Source organism: Oryctolagus cuniculus, chromosome 6, assembly GCF_051225735.1.
Source record: "Oryctolagus cuniculus isolate XC-2025 breed Fujian yellow rabbit chromosome 6, ASM5122573v1, whole genome shotgun sequence".
Taxonomy (NCBI): domain Eukaryota; kingdom Metazoa; phylum Chordata; class Mammalia; order Lagomorpha; family Leporidae; genus Oryctolagus; species Oryctolagus cuniculus.
The window spans coordinates 166261885-166283322 of NC_142872.1; the positions used below are offsets into that span (position 1 = coordinate 166261885).

At 48.7% G+C, this 21438-nt stretch overlaps 1 protein-coding gene across 49 annotated transcripts in view; it reads right to left on the minus strand.

Annotated features, from left to right (window-relative positions):
- Positions 1-21438, minus strand: part of PTK2 (protein tyrosine kinase 2) — a 296019-nt gene that overhangs the window by 83711 nt on the left and 190870 nt on the right. For 30 of the 49 annotated variants that reach the window (XM_089335787.1, XM_070075578.2, XM_070075548.2 and 27 more), the window contains 7 exons: positions 21276-21296; positions 20061-20158; positions 9687-9771; positions 5695-5795; positions 3893-4008; positions 3033-3133; positions 283-372 (listed from right to left, as the gene is read on the minus strand). In XM_089335787.1, the coding sequence (XP_089191913.1) occupies positions 283-372; positions 3033-3133; positions 3893-4008; positions 5695-5795; positions 9687-9771; positions 20061-20158; positions 21276-21296 (612 nt within the window). The remainder of the gene's footprint in view (positions 1-282; positions 373-3032; positions 3134-3892; positions 4009-5694; positions 5796-9686; positions 9772-20060; positions 20159-21275; positions 21297-21438) is intronic. The other 19 variants (XR_016236040.1, XR_016236042.1, XM_089335789.1 and 16 more) reach the window with 1 other exon arrangement.

The window sequence follows — 21438 nt, forward strand, 5'->3', positions numbered from 1 at the left end:
AAGTCACTGACACTAAAGGACTGAACCAGACAGCCAAGGAGAGAGGAGCACGAAAGACGGAAACACAGGGGGAGCCCAGAACAGCGGAACACACGGCTGGAGGCTGGAGCACAAGACCCGAGTGCGCTCTGACACCGTCAGAGGAGGCCAGAGACGTGAGGTGGAGGAGATGGGCTAGGGGAGCAGACCAGCTACACACTCTGAAAGAGACAGTGCTTAGTTACCCTGTGGGATACAAGGAATACATTTGTTAAAAAACACCAAGCTTTAAAAAATACTCACCAAACATCCACACGTCACTAGCTGAGGTAAAACGTCGAAAATTGATGGACTCTGGAGCCATCCACTTAATAGGCAATTTTCCTTTGGAAGCTAGAAGATTAATGTTAGAAAATAAATTTTCCCTGCCACCCGCTGAAGACTGGAAGAGTTAGCTGAGATGCTTCAGTATCAGAATCAAAGCTCTACGTGAAGTATGCGCTCGCCACGTGGTTGGGAGAATCGTGTGTCCTCTCCTGGGTGTCTCATGTCATGGAGGGTGCTGGGTGGTTGGACTGGGGCCAGGGAATTAACACTGATGTTTCCTTCTGCACGGGCAGAGTGAACCCTGGGAAAGCAGAGGAGCTGGCCTGCAGCTCCATTATGTGGGGCTGCCCTGAGCCCCCGTCCCCCTCCCGTCCACCGGGGCCAGATCCTCGATTCTCCCCGGTGCGAGTTACCGTTCCACAAAGCTGCCCTGAGCACGGAACCAGGCTCCCACTGCAGCTCGGTACTCAGTACACGGACCCCACACAGACCATCATCCCAGACCCTGCACACCCATTCCTGCAGGCTCTATTTCCTTCATGAAACGAGGCTCGGACAGGTTAAGTGTCTGGCCTGAGGCTGCCCCGCTAACAGAGTGAGGAATCAAATACTCTTCTGCTGCCCTGCCCCTCGCTGAGCCACGAGGGAGAACGTCCCATGGCTGGATCTCACTTGGCACCTCGTGCAGCAGAGAGACAATTTTTCTGCTGTGCTGTACATGTCCCTGAATGATCGCAAAAGTACCGAGTACTAATTTCAGGGGCTAAAGACGAATGTGAACACATATGGAACCCATGCATAATGAGGGCTAACTATATCCTCAGCAGTGTCTGCAGACCAGGTAAGGGAGACAACACAGAGGGCTGCTTCTTTTAACAAGCTTTATTCATTCTTATCTGAAAGGCAGACACACACACACACACACACACCCCAGAAAGAGACAGAGACACGGATCTCTGCACTGGTCCACTCCCCAAATGCCTGCAACAGTCAGGCTGAGCCAGCTGAAGCCAGAAGCCTGGAGCTGCATCCCGGTCTCCCACACGGGCAGGAGGGACCCATCACACCTGCTGCCGCTTGGTGTGCAGGAGCAGTAATCTGGACTGGAAGCAGAACTATGACTCAAACCCAGGCACTCCAAGTGGAGGTTACCGATATGCCAAGTACCCACCCAGAAAGGCTCCTTTTTAAGGAAATACTGGCATCACCCCTCTACAGAGGCCTAAAACTTCCTTTTACACACCAAAGGCAAACTATTCACGGCCTAACTGAACAGCCCTTCAACTGCTGAGTGCTGCAGGTGAACAGCCCAGGCGCTCTTCCTCAAGGAATTCTCACGCTAAAAGGTAAACAGAAGTACAGGGACAGGCATTTGGCCTGGCGGTTGGGACGCTGGCCGGGGCTCCCCAGCTCACATCCGGGAACCTGGGTCAAGGTCCCAGCTCTGCTCCAGATTCCAGGTTCGTGCTAATGTGGACACAGGGAGGCAAAGAGATGTAGGAGGCACAGACGGACTCCCTGACTCCCAGCTTCTCTCAGCCCAGCCCAGCCCAGCCCTCAGCCCTGGCTGGTGTGGGCATTCAGGGGAGTGAACCAGTGGCTGGGAGCCTTCCAAGTAAACACATGAATTAATAAGACAAAAGGAAATGTAAGTCCAGGTTCGCTATCCCTTAACTGAAATGCCTGAGACCAGACGTGTTTCAGCCTGCAGTTTTTCGGATTAGGGCTGCTCAACCTGTATACTCAGAATGTGTTTGTAGAACAGGTACCCAGTGGGTGCCGACGCACCGGACAGAGCCGAAGCAGTAGCTGAGAGGGTACTTGAGAGGGCTGCCGGTGGTGTGGGGGAACAATCTGCCAAGCCCGTTTCCGGAGGGACTCTAGCATTTTCCAGTTCCACAAGCGGTGTATGACTTCACCTCTCTGCCAACACTGGGTGCTGTCACTATTTTTTATTTCAGATGTTCTGATTTGGCTCATTGGCTTAGTGTATTCTTTGTTTTCTTTACTGTCCAGAGTTCTATGCTCTAGCAACCTGTCCTTTGTCACAAACGTGGTTGGCAAATCTTTCTTCCTGCTCCATAGCTTTTCATCTTTTTAACAGGTTCTGCCACAAACTGAATGCTATTTACCCTCCAAACTCACGCAGCTGTTTAAACCCCAATGTGTCATGAACGGTGCTAAGGGGCAGACGTTCAGTCAGTGATGGTGTTCGGGAGGGGGGCTTGGTGGGGGTTCTGGGGCCACGGGTGTGTGACCTCAGGAGGTGGTGCTCCCCACCAGACGCTGGCTCTGGAAGCAGCGCTGCACCCTCCTGAGCATGCGCCACACTGCCACCCACTGCTGCCACCAGACGGCCGGCCAAGCTGCCTCCGCTAGTCCATCACAGCAACGAGAGGCTGGTCACACAGTCTTTGTAGAACAAACATTAATCTGCATGTGCAATTTATCATTTTCTTTCCTTTGTTTTTGATGTCAAATCTAAGGACCCTTTGCCAGCCCTGGATCCCAAAGATTTACCCCTGAGTTTCTTCCCCAGAAGTTGGGTGGTTCTGTGTTTCAGGATCCATGTTGAGATAACTGGAGCGAGGATTTGTGGAGGATCTCCGACTGCCCTGGCACCACGTGCTGAGGGGCCGTCTGCATTTCACACCTCGGGAAAGCACGCCAGAACAGACTTCTTACAGAGCTACAGATACACACAGCTCAGGAGTAGCTCCGCTTACCTTTGTAGTAAGTACTGTCTTCCATATATCGCGACAGTCCGAAGTCTCCTAATTTCACACAGTCGTTTGAGGACACTAGAACATTCCGAGCAGCAATGTCCCTGCGTGGGGAAGAATTTATGAATTAAGAACACACTGACAGGTACTTGAAGGACAGCTTACATACAACACAAACGGGTCTACTCTAGTTTTAGAAAATGTGTATTTTTTTTTACCTCGTATGTATTCCTTTTGGCAAATATTTACTCATTAATGCACGTTATGATTTTAAATGATGGCAAAACATTCTCTAGTAAAAATACTTACTAGTTTTTATAAAAATCATATTTTCAATTTCATTAACTGATGGCTAGTAACACGCAAGTGGGTTCCAACTTTGCTAATTACTAAAGAGATCTCACTGAGTGAAGTAAGTTATCTGCTAAACACCTGCGAATTATTTTGCTGATGTAGTCTGTTTTAGCACTGGGTACCAAAACACTAATCCCAACACATTCTACTTGGCAAACAAATTTTAAGTTCCTTCACTTGTATTCAAACCACGGCTGCATACACCAGGAAGAGAAATTCCACAGACCACCAACAGATGTCACTCGTGAACAACACTGTGGTGTCCTGGAGAATCCAAGGACCATCTCTGCTCTGGGGAGGTACAGGTTCTCGAGAGCATTTGTACAAGGAGCAAGTCTCCTGAGAGTCAGCAAGCCACGGCCTTCCCTCTAGGAGGGGTGGCACGGCAGGACTCTCCAGTGACTGCATGGTAGCTTCACGTGGCACAAAGGGGTCCACTGGGATAGGAGGGAACCCTCCTCCCTTGCTTTTTGTCTACCCACTTCATAACAGCTTTGACTGAACCTTACCTGTGTACAAACCTTTTGCTCTCAAGATACGCAAGAGCTGTGCTAAGCTGATAAGCATACAGGATCAAGGATGCCAGATCCAGACTGAATTTCCTGACTTGCAGAAATGACCGCAGCTTTGGGAACAACGTCCAAAATAGAGAAGAGAATCAGAAACAGGCAAGAAATGAACAGCAACAAAGCTGCAATTAACAATGCTAGCCGTTTGACACACATTTTTGCAGTGGAATGGCTTTAATTCTCTCAAAACAAAAAAGTGTAATAATGAATGGAACAGTTTAATTCAGAAATTATAGATATCTTACTTTATTTGAAATCCTAATGTAAAATTAGAATCTTTATAGACAAATTTCTTGAAAAATTACAGGGAAAATAGGCTTCAAGAGAGCGAATAAAAGCATAGTATGAAGTCCCGCTGCCAGGGGGACTGAGGTGCACAGGGCAGGCGGCCACGCGGGTGCCCACGCCCTTAGCAGACCCCAGGCGTGGGGTCACACCTCCACTTCCCACCCAGCTTCCTGCTAATGCGCACCCTAGCAGGCAGCAGATGGTGGCCCAAGTCCTTGGGTTCCTGTCATCCACGAAGGAGACCTGGACTTGCCGGCTCTCACCTTGGACCTGGCCCCAAATGCTCTGGGTGTTGTGAGCATCTGGAAAGCTAACTGGAGAAGGAAAGAATCCTCTCTCTCTGTGTCACTGTTTTGCAAATAAACATTTTTTAAAAAGTATTGCTAGATAATACTAGTTACAAAACAAAAAGATCTAGCTGCCATTCAGGTTAGCTTCATACCCAATCACAGTCAGTTGATTCCCACTCCAAGCCTCACTGTGTCTCTGGGAGGGGAGTGAGGTAATTTAAGGCGGAGGACGAGAAAGCAGAGTCCCCCGCAGTGCAGGTTTAGGAGCAGAACCGTGACACAGTACATGCCAGGTACCTATCCCACTGGGCTTGCTTGTCCCTTCCACCCCTGACACCTCAAGCTCAATGCTGACATGGCAAAAAAAAAAAAGGAGACGAGAATTTATCAATACCCTAATCCTACAAAAATAACTCAACAAAGGAAAAATACTTAGCAATGGGTTTTTAAACCAGAATAATAAGCCAACTTTCCAAAAGCAAATGTAGAAAAATACTGTGAACAAGATACACAGACACTCCACACTCCATCTGGTTTGGAGGTGCAGGGCAGAGGAGATGGGATGTCTCTGGCTGGAGGTCTGACTCAGCAGGTGGGGGCGAGGCACCAGGGCACATTTCCACCAAGATTCCAGGGGATGCTGCTGCACTGTCTACGAGTTCCTGCTGGAGACAGTCAGAGAGGGCTTTGCGAACTCTTACTCACTATTCCAAAGAAACTGTGACTAATTATCAGCTGGTCTGGAATATATTACAAACCGAATTCTCAAAAAGATTAAGAACTGGTTAGATTTAACTAAATTAATTAGCCCGAACTCCACCACCATCGCTTCTTTCATCCTGAAACCACTGAGCTAGTTCTTCAGATGTTGGCCCAGAGAGAAAAAAGCAGTGTGCACTCAGTCCTGACAGACACTGGTCCTGGCGGCGTTGAGTGAGGAGGGTATATGGGGATTTAACGATGAAGAAAGACACTCACACCCATACTCATTGACCAAAAGCACAACATCCATCCCAAAGCAGACCTCGCCTGGAGCCACAAGAGGCACACTGTGCACTTCTCCTCAGGCAGAATCCAGCGCCAGCTGCATGCCACAGCGCTCTGAAGCAGGAGGCTGCTGGCGCGGCCGTGCCGAGGGCAGGGGAGGCCCGCAGGTCACAGTACCTCTCCCAGCGTGCACAGCTCCATGATTATCCAGACGGGATTCTCCGTGATGACTCCAACGAGCTTCACGATGTGAGGATGGTCGAACTGCCGCATGGTCACTAGGGGGAAGGTTGTCCAGTTACTCTTTGGAAAGTTTCCGCATCTCAACATTAGTTCAATTGACGTCCAAAGCTGAGGCTATGGGAACTCTGAACTCAACTCCGGAAGTCAATTCTAAACTGGCATAAATGAGCACAAAAGGCGCATCACATTGGTGAGGCACAAGATAACCGGCACAGTAAACGCTTCAGCCATTTCCCAGGGAGATCATGCTGTGAATAAAGGGTTAAGAGAAGTTTCCCACTCTGGTCAAACTGGACTTTGGGCTGGTGTTCTCAGCTTCCTCTGGGGATCGGGAAAGGCGGAGTGTGGAACGCACTTAGTAGGCAGCGTTCTATCAACTGGTACGCTGCAGGGAAGGAAGCCAGACGAGGGGCTTCCTGGGGCGCGGGGACCTCAGTGACTGGGCCTGTCCCCTACATCCACGAGGCTCGCTCAAGGGGTTTGCAGCTTGACTCTAAGCAGGTCTGCACACAGCACCGTGGCCTGGATGCTTTCAGGGCCTTACAGATGACGAGTTCTGGGACGGTGTGAGGACCACCACGTACAGAGTGCCTTACGCTGCCTTCTGTGTCTCACAAGGAGGGCATCTCACTGTGGTGCTGTGTGTAAATACAGCTTCTGTATCAGACTAAGACGCAAGCACCGCTAAGATTTGGGGCAACCTTCCCAGAAGCACGGGACCTCAACACTGGAGTGACTCTAAAGGTGACCTAAGTGGTGGTCCCAAAGGCTCCTGGTTTCCCAGACACTGAGCGGGAAAAGTCATCATGCCACACAGGGACTGCCAGCAGAGAGCTCCTCCTCCTGTCCTCAACATGTAAGGTGATCACTGGGTTATAAAACAACGTCAAGGGACACTGTGCAAGACCACAGGTCCTCCTCCTCGCTCACTCATCTGCCTCACACCTCCTCAGCTGTGACAAACTGCCAACAATGCACACTCATCCTTATCTGTGAGAACGCAACTTAGCTATATGTGAGCAAACCAAAATATATTTTTGCACTTTAAAATTCACTTCAGAATTTCTTCTCCCCTTTACGTGTATGGAATTCTCCCTTGACATCAGTGTAACTCATACTGGCTCCTGACTAACTAATAACATTATTAATTTATTTTATATTTTTTCCTGCTTATTCTTCTGGGAAAATAAAAAACATTCAGAATGACTTCCAGGTGAAGGTCTTGGGAAACCTGAGGGCCACACTCTCACTCTTCCGGTGTCTTCTCTGCAAGGCTCACTGCTGCTGCGTGGATCTGTGTCAGAGATGCCCATTTCAAGCATGGAACCCTGTGAGATGGGCCTGGAAGTAGTGGTCTCTGCCCTCATTCTGGGAACCACAGAACTGTCAGCTCCCAACGACCACCCGCCTCCCTCACTCACCTCAAGCCCCTAACCCCTGAGTTCCGGTTTCTTTGTTACACTCCCTCCTACTAAGAATAGGCTGCCAGGTTTTCTTTAAACCAAAAGGAGAAACAGTGGGGCTGGCGTGTGGCTCAGGAGGTTCCGCCGCCGTCTAACACCAGCAGCCCATATACAGGTGCCATTTGTGTCTCGGCTGCTCCACTTACAATCCAGCACCTGGCTAATGTGTCTGGGAAAGCAGCAGAAGACGGCCCGAGTGCTTGGGCTCCTGCACCCACACAGGAGGCCTTGACAGAACTCCAGTGGCCTAGCCCAGCTCTGGCTGTCTGGTCTGTTTCCAAAGTGAATCAGCAGATAGAAGATACCTCTTTAACTCTGCTTTTCAAATAAATAAATCTTTTTTTCTAAAAAGGAAAAATGTAAATACCCAGCATAAAAAATCAAAATAAAATAATTAATTTCATTTGTCAGATTCACTGCTTAAGCATACTGTGATAAACATCAGGCCCCCAATATATTTACCTTTATTTTCAATTTACTATTAGTGATATTTTTTAGTTTTGTATTTAGTTTGATGTGGTCAGGTATTTTTTATTTCCTCTGAAAGGACTACTAACAACACCAGCAGAGTGCTAAGAGAAGTCCCATGGTCACAGAGAACTGTCCAGCGGAGGCATGAGCACCTGCTCCTGTCTAGAGGAGGCTGAGCCCGGCGCAGCCACCTGCTTCTGGACATGAAGTCTTACTGGCACAGCCTTGCTCTCTGCTTTGATCCTGCCCATGGGTGTCTCCACAGCACAGCACAGCACAGCAGAGACGTACGGCCTGCAGAGCCAGAGGTACTCACTACATCGCCCCTTACAGAAAAAGCCCGACAATCCCCAAAGTAGGCCACTTTGAGGCGATACTGCCTCTCTTGTGCATAGACTGTGAAAGTCTAGAAGAAGTTCAGAGATACTAAATCTATCACACTTACCTGAAATTGTAGCTGACTAAGCCTTAAAGAACAAAATAAGCTTAGTCTGACCTAACTACTCCTACTATATAATTGGTTCTGTATTGATGATTCCAGAATCCTACAAAATAACAATACAGCAGCTATTCAGAATAACTGTAGAAGATAAAGATTTTTAAAACTTGCATTTTTGAAAATATATAACATACAAGAATCCCACCAATGGTATGGCAGCAGACAGGTACCAATCACTGCTGAAGTCTGTGTGCCATTTGGAGTCCTGGCTCCTTGGCTTCTGACCCAGGTCTCTGCTAACATGTCTGGGAAGGAGCAGAAGATGGCCCAAGTGCTTGGGTCCTTGCTCACACATGGGAAACCTGGATGGAGTTCCTTGCTCCTGGCTTCAGGCTGGCCCAGTCCTAGCTGTTATGGACAGTGGGTTCAAGATTTCTTTCTTTCTCTGTCGCTCCCTCTGTCACTCTGCCTTTCAAGTAACTATACCTTAAAAGGATAAACACAAACAAGGCACTACCAGGCTTTGTCTTGCACTTGAGTCAGATTCAGGAACAGGACTGAAAATACAGTTAGGTCCTAATTCGTCCTAAGACCAAGGTCCACAAGACCTTCTATGTGGTAGTAAAATCTACTGTACTGTTAGGCTCGGTAGAAGGTGTTCATCTGATGTCATGTAATACAGGACGCCTAGTGACAACAGGCCTACTGAGTGCTCAGCATGGTACGGGCCCTGGGTGTGCAGGGGTGGGCAGAGCAGGCAGCCCTTGTCCGTGGAGCTCAGTGCCACTGTCATTAGTAGACACTGTGTTTACTGTGGTGCTGGGGAAGGGAAAGAAGGCTGTCCTGTGACAGAGACAGGGAGGGAGCCTCCTCTGACTGCGGGCTCAGTAAAGGGCCCCGCAAGGAAGTGACATCTACGCCGAGGCCCCCAGAGAGCAGAAGCCTCACTGCTTGAGGCCAGGAGGGAAGAGCATCATGGGTGTAAGAGGGCACACGCAGCCTTGTTCTCCAGCACGTACAGTGAGGAGAGAAGACGTCATCGCATTCAACTCACCCATGACAGCTGCTTCTCGGGATGCACAAACCAGGAGCCAGGGAGACGGCTAAAGTTCCCTGGAGTGACTCGGGGAGTCTCTTCTGAGGCCTCCTCTTGAGTGGGCATTTCTGGCTCTGTAGGGGCCTAGGGCTCGAGTGCTTACTCCCTCAGCTGTCTGTGAGCTCCAGCAGGGCAGGAAGAACTGGTCTGGCTCACCCCTGTATTCCCAGGACCAGGACCGTTTATACCTGGCCACCAGCCCCAGCACAAAGGTGCCTCCTGGTACAAGCAGCAAAGTGTAAAGGGAAAGCAAATCTGTCTACATGCAGAACACCAGGATTTACCTGGGAAATGTCAAGACATGCCTGTGCCAACTCAGACGACCTACAAAGCAAACTAACAACATATGGAGTGGTCTCATAAAGGTCGAAGTGTTATTTTCCTTACTTCTTCACAGACATTTTGATTTCAAAGATGAAAAATCAAATGGAGTTCCACAGCAATTCTCGAAACTTACAGGCTTCTTGAAGAAATTTCTCTCTCACGCTGTCCGAGGTGCAGTTTTTGCAAGTTTTAATTGCAACCGCCAAAGCTGGATTCTCCTGTGTTAGGAAAGTCACAGAATCACACACACGCACGGACAAGGTTCTCTAGAATAATCAGTGGGTACATTCATGACAAGTTGTTGCTTTGAGACTATATGAACTCTGGACCAGACAGTATCAGGACTCCAAAATCCTAAAGATTGAGAGGAATACTTAAAACCCACAGAGAAAGATGGACACGTATGTAACATCTATCCACAAAGGGTCTTTGAATGTATCTGCTTCATGGCAGCACTTTTGATAATCAGTGGCCACCAGAGGTTCTGGTCAAGCTCACATCCTGGCCAAGGGCACGGATAGCTGACACTGTCAATTACCTAACACGTGAGAAGGTAAGGGGCGATGGGGACGGAGGACAGGAGTGGGAAGGCAATGTGTGCTTGTGCAGTGTGTGAAGGCCAGGGGACCACGGGGGTCCCGCATGCCAGCACAAAGAGGCAGCTTCAAATCTAGTCGGCTGAGGAGCCAGGACGGGCCTGGGCAGAGGAGCGTCAGGGCCGGACCTGCTCTGAGGAACCCTGGCTGTGGTCCGAGGGAGGCCGCAGTGAGACAGGCGTAGGCACGGGGAGCTCTGTGGGCAGCGTTTGCAGCAAGCCAGCTGGCAGCCGAGGGCGGAGGGAACAGGCATGGAGCACAGGAGGGAGGGAGAAGGGCTGGGATTCGGCGTGCTCTGAAGTGGGCACACGTGGTTCCTGGCGAGTGGGTTTGGGCCAGAGAAACCAGCAAGTTGAAGGGAAGGGTCAGAAGCTCTGTGTCGGCTATGACAGACCTGAAATGTCACTGAGCTAACCCAATCCCACGGGGGGAATGAGCAGTAGGTTCTGAGACTGGAGCGCAGGAAAGAAGTCTAGCTGAGATCGGGAAGAGCAGACCACGGGAAAAGCCGTCACCCAGGACGACGGAGAGGCCGCGGCGCCTGCTTTGGCGCTCGGCAGAAGAGGGGCGATGACAAAGGAGACCAGGAAGGAGGGCGACCAGCAAGGCAGGAAGAGCCACGAAATGCACTGTGCTAGGACCCGAAAGGTTTTAGAAATGGCATGTAAGAAGCCGTTCTGAGCAAATCAACAGGACCCACAGGGAACGCTGGCTGGCAGCTGCTCGAGCTTCCTAGTATGCGGCAGAGCCCTCGTGTTTTGCAAGGCACGCCAGTCTTCCATGGAGAGAAAACGAGGCAAGAAGCTTAAAAGATTTAAAAACACAGAGAGAGAGAGTGAGAGGGTAATGAGTTGCAGAGGCTTCAGGAACACAGAACCTCGACTGAGGCTAGGCCGCGCCTCCGCGTCTGCCGGAGATCGGGGGAGAAGAGACACCGCAGGGTGCGCGTGCCCTTCACTCTTGCCCTCTTTCTCCGTGTGCTCCCCCTCTTCTTTCTCTGGGAGTGGCCACGTGGTATCAGCATCAGACAGGGCTGAGGAGCACTGGGCCGTTCCGTCTCCGGCAGGATCATCTCTGTCTCTAGTTCACCCCGCAGGTTTAACACTTCACTGCTCAGTACAGACGACCTCATGTGGCTAGATGCATCACTGCTATGTATTCTTCAGAACAAACGCAAGCATGGTACAGGACACACACGGCAGGGAAAAGCTATGTGGCTGCCCAAAGCCAACTCGCAAGGAGGCGTCCGGCTCCTTCTGAACAAGATACTGTCTTGGCTGTAAATGGGAACAACTCATGGTTCTGACAGGCAGTAGGCAGTGGCAGCCGCTTGGTACCACAGTACCCATTCAGTCAGGACGGGGCTACCACTTGTCCCAAGATCTGGCTTGATAGGGCACCCGCGGTGAAACTGTAAGAAGTATCGGCCACAGTCAGGAGAGACTGGCATCGGGGAAGACTCTCATCTCCTCAATGCGGAATGCCCAGGGCTCAGGCCAGGGCCCACCTCCAGTGTCAGTGAACTCCTGCATGACAAGGAGCTCATGTACCACCGACAAACAGATCTTCAAATCTCCATGGAAACTCTGGATTATGGAAAAACTATCTATGCGATTCAGTTTTTGTTTTTTTGCAATCATATTAAACTTATCTTTTAAATTCCACTTACTGTGAACATTTTGAAGTACCCTGGTACACGGAATTTCCAATCAGTATCTCTAATCCTGATATTTCCTTGCAGCCAGATTGATCTATTCCTTGTCTCAATATGGATATGGAAAAGCTACTTTAAATTTGATATGAATAGGATGGAAGTCCTGGTGTCCCACCACAGGGTGAATTTTACGTGTCCACTTCATGAGGCAACGAGGTGCTCAGACACGTGGCCCAACACTGTCCTGGCTGTCCCCACAAGGTGGACTCTGGCTGAGCTCATCACTTAGAGTCATCATGCTGAGTGAGCATACTGTCCTCCCCATGTGGGCAGGCCGGAGCCATGACTTTTCTCTTGCCTTCCAGACTTGAACCTGTGGCTCTAGGCTTGCCAAACGCAGATCCTGGGCCTTGGCAGCCTCCATAACCATAAACATCAAGTCCTTATAATTAATGTCTCAGGTCCAGCGTCAGGATGCAGTGGGTTAAGCTGCTGTCTGATGCTGGCATCCCATACGAATGATGGTTCTGGACCTGGCTGCTTCACTTCTGATCCAGCTCCCAGTTAATGCACCTGGGAAGGCAGCAGAAGATGGCCCAAATAGTTGGGTCCCTGTCACCCACACAGGAGACCTGCATGGAGACTCAGGCTCCTGGCTTTAGCCTGGCCCAGTCCTAACTGCTGTGGCCATTTAGGCAGTAAAACAGCAAAAAGAAGATCTTTCTCTCTTTTTCTGTGACTTTGCCTGCCTTCCTTCCTTCCTTCCTTCCTTCCTTCCTTCCTTCCTTCCTTCCTTCCTTCCTTCCTTCCTTATTTTTAAAGATTTATTTATTTGTTTGAAAGTCAGAGTTACACAGAGAGGGGAGAGGGAGAGGGAGAGAGAGAGAGGTTTTCCATTGATGGTTCACTACCCAGTTGGCCGCAACGGCCGGAGCTGCGCTGATCCGAAGCTGGGAGCCAGGAGCTTCTTCCGGGTCTCCCACGTGGGTGCAGGGGCCCAAGGATTTGGACCATCTTCTACTGTCTTCCCAGGCCACAGCAGAGAGCTGGATCGGAAGTGGAGCAGTTGGGACTAGAACCGGTGCCCATATGGGATGCAGGTGCTTCAGGCCAGGGTGTTAACCCACTGTGCTACAGCGCTGGCCCAATTTCAAATAAAATCAATCTTTTTTTTTTTTTTTTTTTAAACTCAGGGCTAGTACCATGGCACAGCAGGGTAAACAGCCTCCTGCAACGCTGGCATTTCGTAAGTACCAGTCTGAGTAAAGGCTGCTCCTTTCCGATCCAACTTCCTGCCAATGTGCTTGGGAAAGCAGAGGAAAAGGGCCCAAGTGCATGGGCCCTGCCACCCAGGCGAGAGACCTGGCTTCAGCCTGGACCAGCCCGTCACTGTGGCCTCCTGGGGAGCAAAACCATGGACAAAGATTTCTCTCTCTCTCTCTCTCGCTCTCTCTCTGTAACTCTGCCCTTCAAGTAAATAAAATTAATTTTAACAAATAAATCTCTCCTTTATCTCTACAGATCCTATTGGTCCTGCCTATCAGGAGAAGACTCAGGCACCACAGCGTGTTTACTGCATCTTTTCTCCTTGTCATTTAAAGAAACTGTATTTACACAGCTGCTCAAGGGGAGCAATCCAGACGCCAGTTTTGATTCTTCTATTTCCTCTCCCCTCATGTCCAACAATCTGAGGACAGCTCCTGTTACTCCTGGCTACAGTTACATCCAGAGCCCACCCCCCCCACCCCCCCCGCTAGCTCCTCACGGCCTCCATCACCAGGCCCTGATTCGGGGCCACTGCACTCTGCTCCAGTCCTAACAGCAAGGTGGCCTTGGGCCCTCACCTCAACTCCACCTGTTCTGCCTGCCTGGGCACTCCCCTCAGATCCTGCACTGAGGGCCCTGTTCAGAGGCCTTCCCTGACCACCCTGTCCAAACAGCACCCCGGAGCCAGCACTGGCGCAGCGACAGCATCCTACATGGGTGCCGGTTTGAGTCCCGGCTGCTCTACTTCCAATCCAGTTCCCTGCTGATGTGCCTGGGAAGGCAGTGGAAGATGGCCCAAGCACTTGGGCCCCTGCACCCACGTGGGAGACCTGGAAGAGGCTCCTGGCTCCTGGCTTCGGAATGGCCCAGCTCCAGCCATCATGGCCATTTGGGGAGCAAACCAGCAGATGGAAGATCTCTGTCTTCCGTTTATCTTTGTGGCTCTTTCAAATAAACAGATAAATCTTAAAACAAACAAACAAACAAACAAAAACAACAGTACCCACTCACCCAACCCTTCACTCTATCCAATTTCTTTCTTCGTAACTTTCCATAATTCCCAAGTATATTATTCACTTATTTGTACCTCTAATATTCATTTACTATAATCTCTCACATTATAAATCTGTTTTTTTTAAAGATTTATTTTATTTATTTGAAAGGCTGAGTTACAGAGAGAGGTAGAGACATAGAGAGAAAGACAGCGGGAGAGAGAGATCTTCAGTCCACTGGTTTACTCCCCTAATGGCTAGAGCTGAGCTGATACGAAGCCAGGAGCCAAGAGCCTCTTCCGGTATCTCACATGGGTGCAGGAGCTCAAGGACCTGGGCCATCCTCCATTGCCTTCCTGAGGCCACAGCTGGATCCACACAGAGCTGGATTGGAAGTGGAGCAGCTGGGACACAAACCGGAGCCCAAATGGGATGCTGACGCTTCAGACTGGGTCTTTAACCTGCTGTGCTACGGCACCAGCACCCATAAATATAATTTTATACATAACTGAATATTAAAACATACAGACAGGCCGGCGCCGTGGCTCAATAGGCTAATCCTCTGCCTTGCGGCACCGGCACACCGGGTTCTAGTCCCGGTCGGGGCACCAGATTCTGTCCCAGTTGCCCCTCTTCCAGGCCAGCTCTCTGCTGTGGCCCGGGAGTGCAGTGGAGGATGGCCCAAGTGCTTGGGCCCTGCACCCCATGGGAGACCAGGAGAAGCACCTGGCTCCTGCCTTCAGATCAGCGTGGTGCACCGGCTGTAGTGCGCCGGCCGCGGCAGCCATTGGAGGGTGAACCAATGGCAAAGGAAGACCTTTCTCTCTGTCTCTCTCACTGTCCACTCTGCCTGTCAAAACAAACAAACAAACAAACAAACAAAAAACCAAAAGACAAAAAACATACATATAGACAACACACGTTGTCAATTATATTACCACCATGTTTTTTTATCACTAAAACGCAGGTTTCAAAAGAGCAGGTAACTTGCATATCTTCAGTTGTCTAAGGGTTCCCATCAATAAAGTACCTGATTCATAGTCTGAGCTCAATGAAGATTTATAGAATCAATGAATGCTATCAATATTTCTGTCTCAAGTGCAGATTCTCATTAACAAGTTAGCTGTGACATATTTTAAAAATATACCTTAATGTGTATTTTGGGTGTCACACTCATTGTACATACAGTACGATTTCAGGAAATAAAATATTTTTAAACAAGAGGTAAATGGTACAACTGTGACACAGAACTGGAGCCCGTGTTCCCATTCTCAACTCCTAGAGGCAGTGTGACCGAGCGCCAGCCGCGCGCAGCAGGGCCTCTGGGGTCATGGCCGAGCACGGCCAGCTGCTCGAGGCGGGGTCTCCGGGCTAATGGTGGATGTGGGCCTGGAGGACAGACTGCCCGGCTCCCACGGGATGAGAGCGAAGCGGAGATGCCCATTCAGCACGTGGCTGGGTGCAGCATTCCTGGAATCAGGCTAACATACCACTCTGCCTGGGAAGAGCCGCTCTCATCTTCTCTCACTAGAGTGCAAACTTCTTTAGGACCAGGTCTATCTACCTAAATATCTTACTCAGATTTAATAAGAATACAGAAAACTATATAGTTGGCATATTGTATAAATGACTTAAAATGCCAATTTTTCAGGAGATCTGAGTAACCACACATACCCAGCGAACACAGTGCTTTAGGAAGACCAGCCAAGAAATGCCAGCAAAGCCCAACTCTCCAAAGGCGCCATTCCAGCTAGAATGGTGAGTGGAGACGTCACAGAGAGCAAGCCCACAAAGGCCGCCCACGAGCAGAACACAGCTCAGGCTGAGCCTGCGGAGCACGGCCTGGGCTAGGGTCCCCAGGCTGGACAGCAGCGGACTGAAGATGCCAAGCTGGCAGAGGGCTGGTCACAGAGACTGGACTTGGGACAATGAGTCAGTTCAAAGCAAGCAGGAGCAGAACACGGGCAAGGGCTTCACCTTCCCCTCGTAAACAAAACTTACTAATCTGGGAACTGCTTAAAATCTGAGTTTTAACACTTTCTGTCAAATGCAGGAAATACTGGGGAATAAAGATGCTTATCAAAGTTCAATGAAATTTCCCCCTGTGGCTCCTATGCCTAAGAAACAGGTGAACGACTAGGTTGTGAGTTGATAGCAGGTAACAGATTATTTTAAAAATAACCCTGATAACTTTGCCTAATAAAGACAAATGATTCTTTGAATGGGGTTCAAAGCCTGACACCCACGTGGCCTCCCTGGCTCAGCTCCTTTGGCTGTCTGCCTCCCTGACTCTGAGACAGTCACACTGCCCCCCGCCCCCCGCCCCGGTCCGCCTGCTGTCCTTTCTGTGTAGAATGGTTTCCTTGCGGGAATGCTCACAGCTCACTCCCCGCCTCGCGTTAGGACTCTGCTCCAACCTCCCCCTGTCAGAGGTCTCTCTGACCACTCCACAGGAGAGCACCTGCCCACCCCGGGCCAGGCTGCTTTTCCCAAGAGCACTTATTCACCTGCCCACGCTTAGGGAACTTGTTCTTGACTGTCCCCTTAGCACCCAGGCTACGTGAGAAGGAACTTAGCCTCTTTGCTCCATTACGGCTCCACTGCTAGAAAACAGCTGTTGTCACACAGTGCATAACTGGAAAATAACTGTGGAAGAAATTTTAATGAATTACAAAGTAACAAATCATAAGTTCTTGCCCATGAAATTAAAGCTGAGGTGCGTGTTAAGTAGTCACTAAGAATCAATGATGAAATTAGTTGGTTTTATAGAATACTCGAGTACATCATCTGGAGAAGGGATTCACTCACATAGTAAGCACCTAAACGACAATTGCTTTGTACCATAAAGTAGAATTCCCTAAAACACACGCTCACAATATACATATACACAATACAATACACATCAGAAAAATATTTCACAACATGTGAGCCCTGGTATTTTTCAAGGGGTAGGGATTCATTTACTAACTATGTAGCTAATGCGACATTATGGATATTAAAAACAAGTCCTCGGGGCAGCAGGTTGGCCTAGCAGTTACACCACTCACCGGCACCCCACGCTGGACGCCTGGACTCAGTACTTGGCTCCACTCATGACTCTACCTCCCTGCTAATGCAGAACTGGCAGGCAACGGTGCTGGCTCAAACAGCTGGGTCCCTGCCTACCTGGGGAGGCCCAGACCGAGAGCCTGGCTCCCAGCATCAGCATCAGCTCCAGATGGAGCCTGGCCACTGCAGGTCAGATCTGAGGAGGAAACATGTCAACAGGAGCCTGTCGGCACAGCTTCTAACCCTCCCTCCCTCTCTCGCAAAAGAAAAATAATAAATACAATCCTCTAGCACTTCCACAACACGCATGGAATGCGTAAAGAGTGAATGAAATGCAGTCCAGCAGCCCTGCCAGGATGCGTGAGAGCAGCAGGGAACTGCACTCTGCACTCCAGGATGCTGACTGAGCCATGTGGGCCACGGGCTCGGAGCTGAGCTGCCCCAACTTCAGCCATGCAGACAGAAGCCCACCGCCCTGGGCTTTTCAGGCAGGCACAGCCAGGCTCAAGTGTAGGTCTTTCACCAAGGGCAGGTCGAGTGATCACTGCAATGCGTTTGTCCTCAAAAACCAAGAGTTAACAGAACGAGAAACAACATAGATGGAGAAAAAACAATCAGAGGAAGGTTAAACAGCAGCTAAAAGCAAGCAACGAATCGCCCAACTTGACGTACGCACCGGAGTCAAGGCCTGCAAACCAGAGCTATAAAAACCCGAACCTCCGGGCCAGTGTAGCGGGTACAGCTGCCACCTACAACGCTGCCATCCCATGCGGGTGCTGGTTTCAGTCCCAACTGCTCCACCTCCACCTCCGATCCAGCTCTCTGCTGATGGGCCTGGGGAAGCAGCGGCAGCTGGCCTCAGGAGATTCCCAAGAAGCTCCTGGCTTCAGAAGGGCCCAGCTCTGGCCGTTGTGGCCATCTGGAGTGGAGCAAATGGAGGATCTCTCTCTCTCTCTCTCTCTCTCTCTCTCTGTCTCTCTGTCTCTCTCTATCTGTAGCTGTGGCTTTCAAATAAATATATTGATTAAAAAAAACAACCTAAATTTCTAATTTGGTTAGTTATGTGGTAGCAATTATCTGCTGTGTCTAATTTTCTTTTAAACTTCTCTTTTTGGCTATAAAAGCAGTGTTCATGTTGGTATGCATAAAGGATACTTAAAAGACAGATATGGCATTATTGGGAAAAAAAACGACAATTTGAGTATCCAAAGTGGATCGAAAAATGGTCAATGATCTGTGCCCCTGAACCTTCAACAGTGCTGTCTCTGCCTGAGTGCTATTAACCTAATTAAAAAAGTTTTGGAAGGGGCCTTTAGCTTAGTGGTTAAGACAGTCACATCCCTTCGGCTGGCGCCGCGGCTCACTAGGCTAATCCTCTGCCTAGCGGCGCCAGCACACGGGGTTCTAGTCCTGGTCAGGGCACCGGATTCTGTCCCGGTTGCCCCTCTTCCAGGCCAGCTCTCTGCTGTGGCCCGAGAAGGCAGTGGAGGATGGCCCAAGTGCTTGGGCCCCGCACCCGCATGGGAGACCAAGATAAATACCTGGCTCCTGCCATTGGATCAGCGCGGTGTGCCGGCCGCAGCGGCCTTGGAGGGTGAACCAACGGTAAAGGAAGACCTTTCTCTCTGTCTGGACTGGAAGAGGAACAGCCAGTACATGAACTGGCATCCATATGGGATTCTGGCGCCGCAGGTGGAGGCTTAGCCCACTATGCCACAGTGCTGGCCCAGAGAGTGGCACTTAAATACACACTGCTACGAATGTAAAATGGTCTAGCTTGGAAATCAGTTTTGGCAGTTCCTCAAAAACGGTGAACGGTTACCATAAGACAGAGCAATTCTATTCCTAGCTACAGACAAAAGAGAATGGAAGTCATATATTCACACAAAACTCACAGTATCTATTTATTAACATAAAGGTAGGAACAACCCCAACACCCACTAACTGATGAACGGATAAGAGGTGCTGTGCTAACACTGTTTTGCAATAAACAGTAATGAAGATCTGCCACGCGCTCCCCTACGGAAGACCCTTGAAGCACGGTGTTAAGCGAGAAAAGTCAGTCACAGAAGGCCGCAAAGACACGATTCTATGTCAATAACATGTCCAGAATAAACTGACAGGGACCGGGAGCAGAGGAATGGCTGCCAGGGGCCGAAGCGGAGGGCAGCATGGGTGGTAACTGCTACCGAGTACCAGGAAGTCAGGAAAATGCTCTGAAACCGACAGGATGGCTACACATATCTGTGAACACGCTGAAAGGCATGGAATTTGAGAACACTTAGGTGTGGAACCAGCATTATGGCGCAGCGGGGAAAGGAGCTGCCTGCAGTGCCGGCATCCCATATGGGTGCCAGGTGGAGTGCCAGCTGCTCCTCTTCTGATCCAGCTCTCTGCCATGGCCTGGGAAAGCAGCGGAAGATGCCCAAGTGCTTGGGCCACTACGCCCACATGAGAGACCCAGAAGAAGTCCCAGGCTCCCGGCTTCAGCCTGGCATAGCTCTGGCCATTGTAGTCATTTGGGGAGGGAACCAGAGAGTGGAAGGTGTCTCTCTCTCTTAACTCTGCCTTTCAAGTAAGTAAATCTTTAAAAAATATAATTAAAAAAAAAAGACTGAAATTTAATCTCTTGGAAGGTAAATTAAAATTCTTCGCTTGAAAACACAGTCAAGTGTGAACACTGGCTAACTTCTCCACTCTGGTCATCTCATTATCAAGAGTCACCTACTGCAGGCTATTACTGACGACACAGGATTCAAGGTTGTACTCGGCCCTGTAGGAGATAACTTGTCAGTCTGAGGGGTTTACAGATACACAAAGCTGATACATCTCATGAGCTTCATAGAAGATAACTGAAAATCCCGAGAACTACGGACTCATGATTTCGAATGAGGAATTGAAATGTAACGGTCAGAATCAGACTGGATTTTGGAGGTTCTTAAAGCACTTACTGGACTCATGTATACTCCTTGATGTACATCTCCAAACTGGCCTTCTCCAATACACCGTCCAAGTTCTATTCGGTCTCTTTGAATTTCATAATCCCTGGCTGCAAAACAGGATCCACATATCAGTCAGCACCACAGCACAGGCGCCTCAATGCAGAAGTAAATGTATACTTGACACTTTCATTTCACTGTCATCCACGAGCAAACACTTCATCTGAGGTACACAAGTCTAGGAAAATGCTTGAAACAGCGTGGAATTCTCTTAAACCGTGTAGTTCAGAAGGCATTCATTTATCAGTTTTGGCACTGGACAAACTACCAAAATGATAATTCTATTAAAAGCAGATTGTTTTTCATGTTGCTCTTAGGAGTTCCAAGAAGTCTGATTTATTTTATATCTATATGGTAGCTTTATATATAATTGGTCCAATTATTAAATTGTATGCTTAATTATTAAGAACTATTAGCTTAGGTATTAATATATGAAGTTAAAACAGTTGTTTAAAGCAATTATTTTTAAAGTAACTGAAGTCGATAATATGGAGACAATGTAAACTGTGTCATGAGTGAACTTACATTTAGAACGTTTAAGAGTTTTCCACTTCATTATAATCCTATCTCTATATTATTCACAGAGCTAAAAGAGTTTAAAGAGGTAGTTTCTAAAAACTAATTTCAAAATTAGATGATGTGGAATCAAAGTTAAACATATCAGCATAATAAATTGTGAGTACTTTTTGCCTTAGAGAGCATGTGCCTCAAGTTAATACATTAAATGACTATAATTTATATGAAATCATTTAGCAGGCTGTTGAGGCACAAGGGAAGGAAAAGAATCACCAGGAATTGAGTAGGCTGAATCTCAGTTCAATTAACTACTTGGTATTTTGATTTATTTCAGTGAGAAACTCGCCCTATACCCCAAACTGTATGTGCTCCATTAGTGTTACCACCAGTGGAGTAAACCAAGAGCCAAACATCTTATAACTCCCCTGTGCTATGCAATTATAAAATCATACCGACCATTCAACCCCAAATTTAGATAAGTCATTTTCCTCTTTAAAATCACTTTAGCTAGCAATTTCATTGATTTAACAGTATGAGTAAACCAATGACAAATAGTTTAAAAATACAAGTTAACTGAAACAGAAACATCCCGTATCACTCCACAGGTTGCAATTGCAAGCAAATGCAGTTATTTTAAGAGAATCCTGTTACCTTTATCTATTCCATAGCTTTCTGTATTGCATTTAAGAGAGAGAAAAATTGAAGACCTTGCTTAGAAATAACTAAAAGCAATAGGTTAACAATAACAAACTTGGAAAGTACACTTTATTAACTTTACTTTTAAAAACATTTTAAGTATAAACATGATAAAACA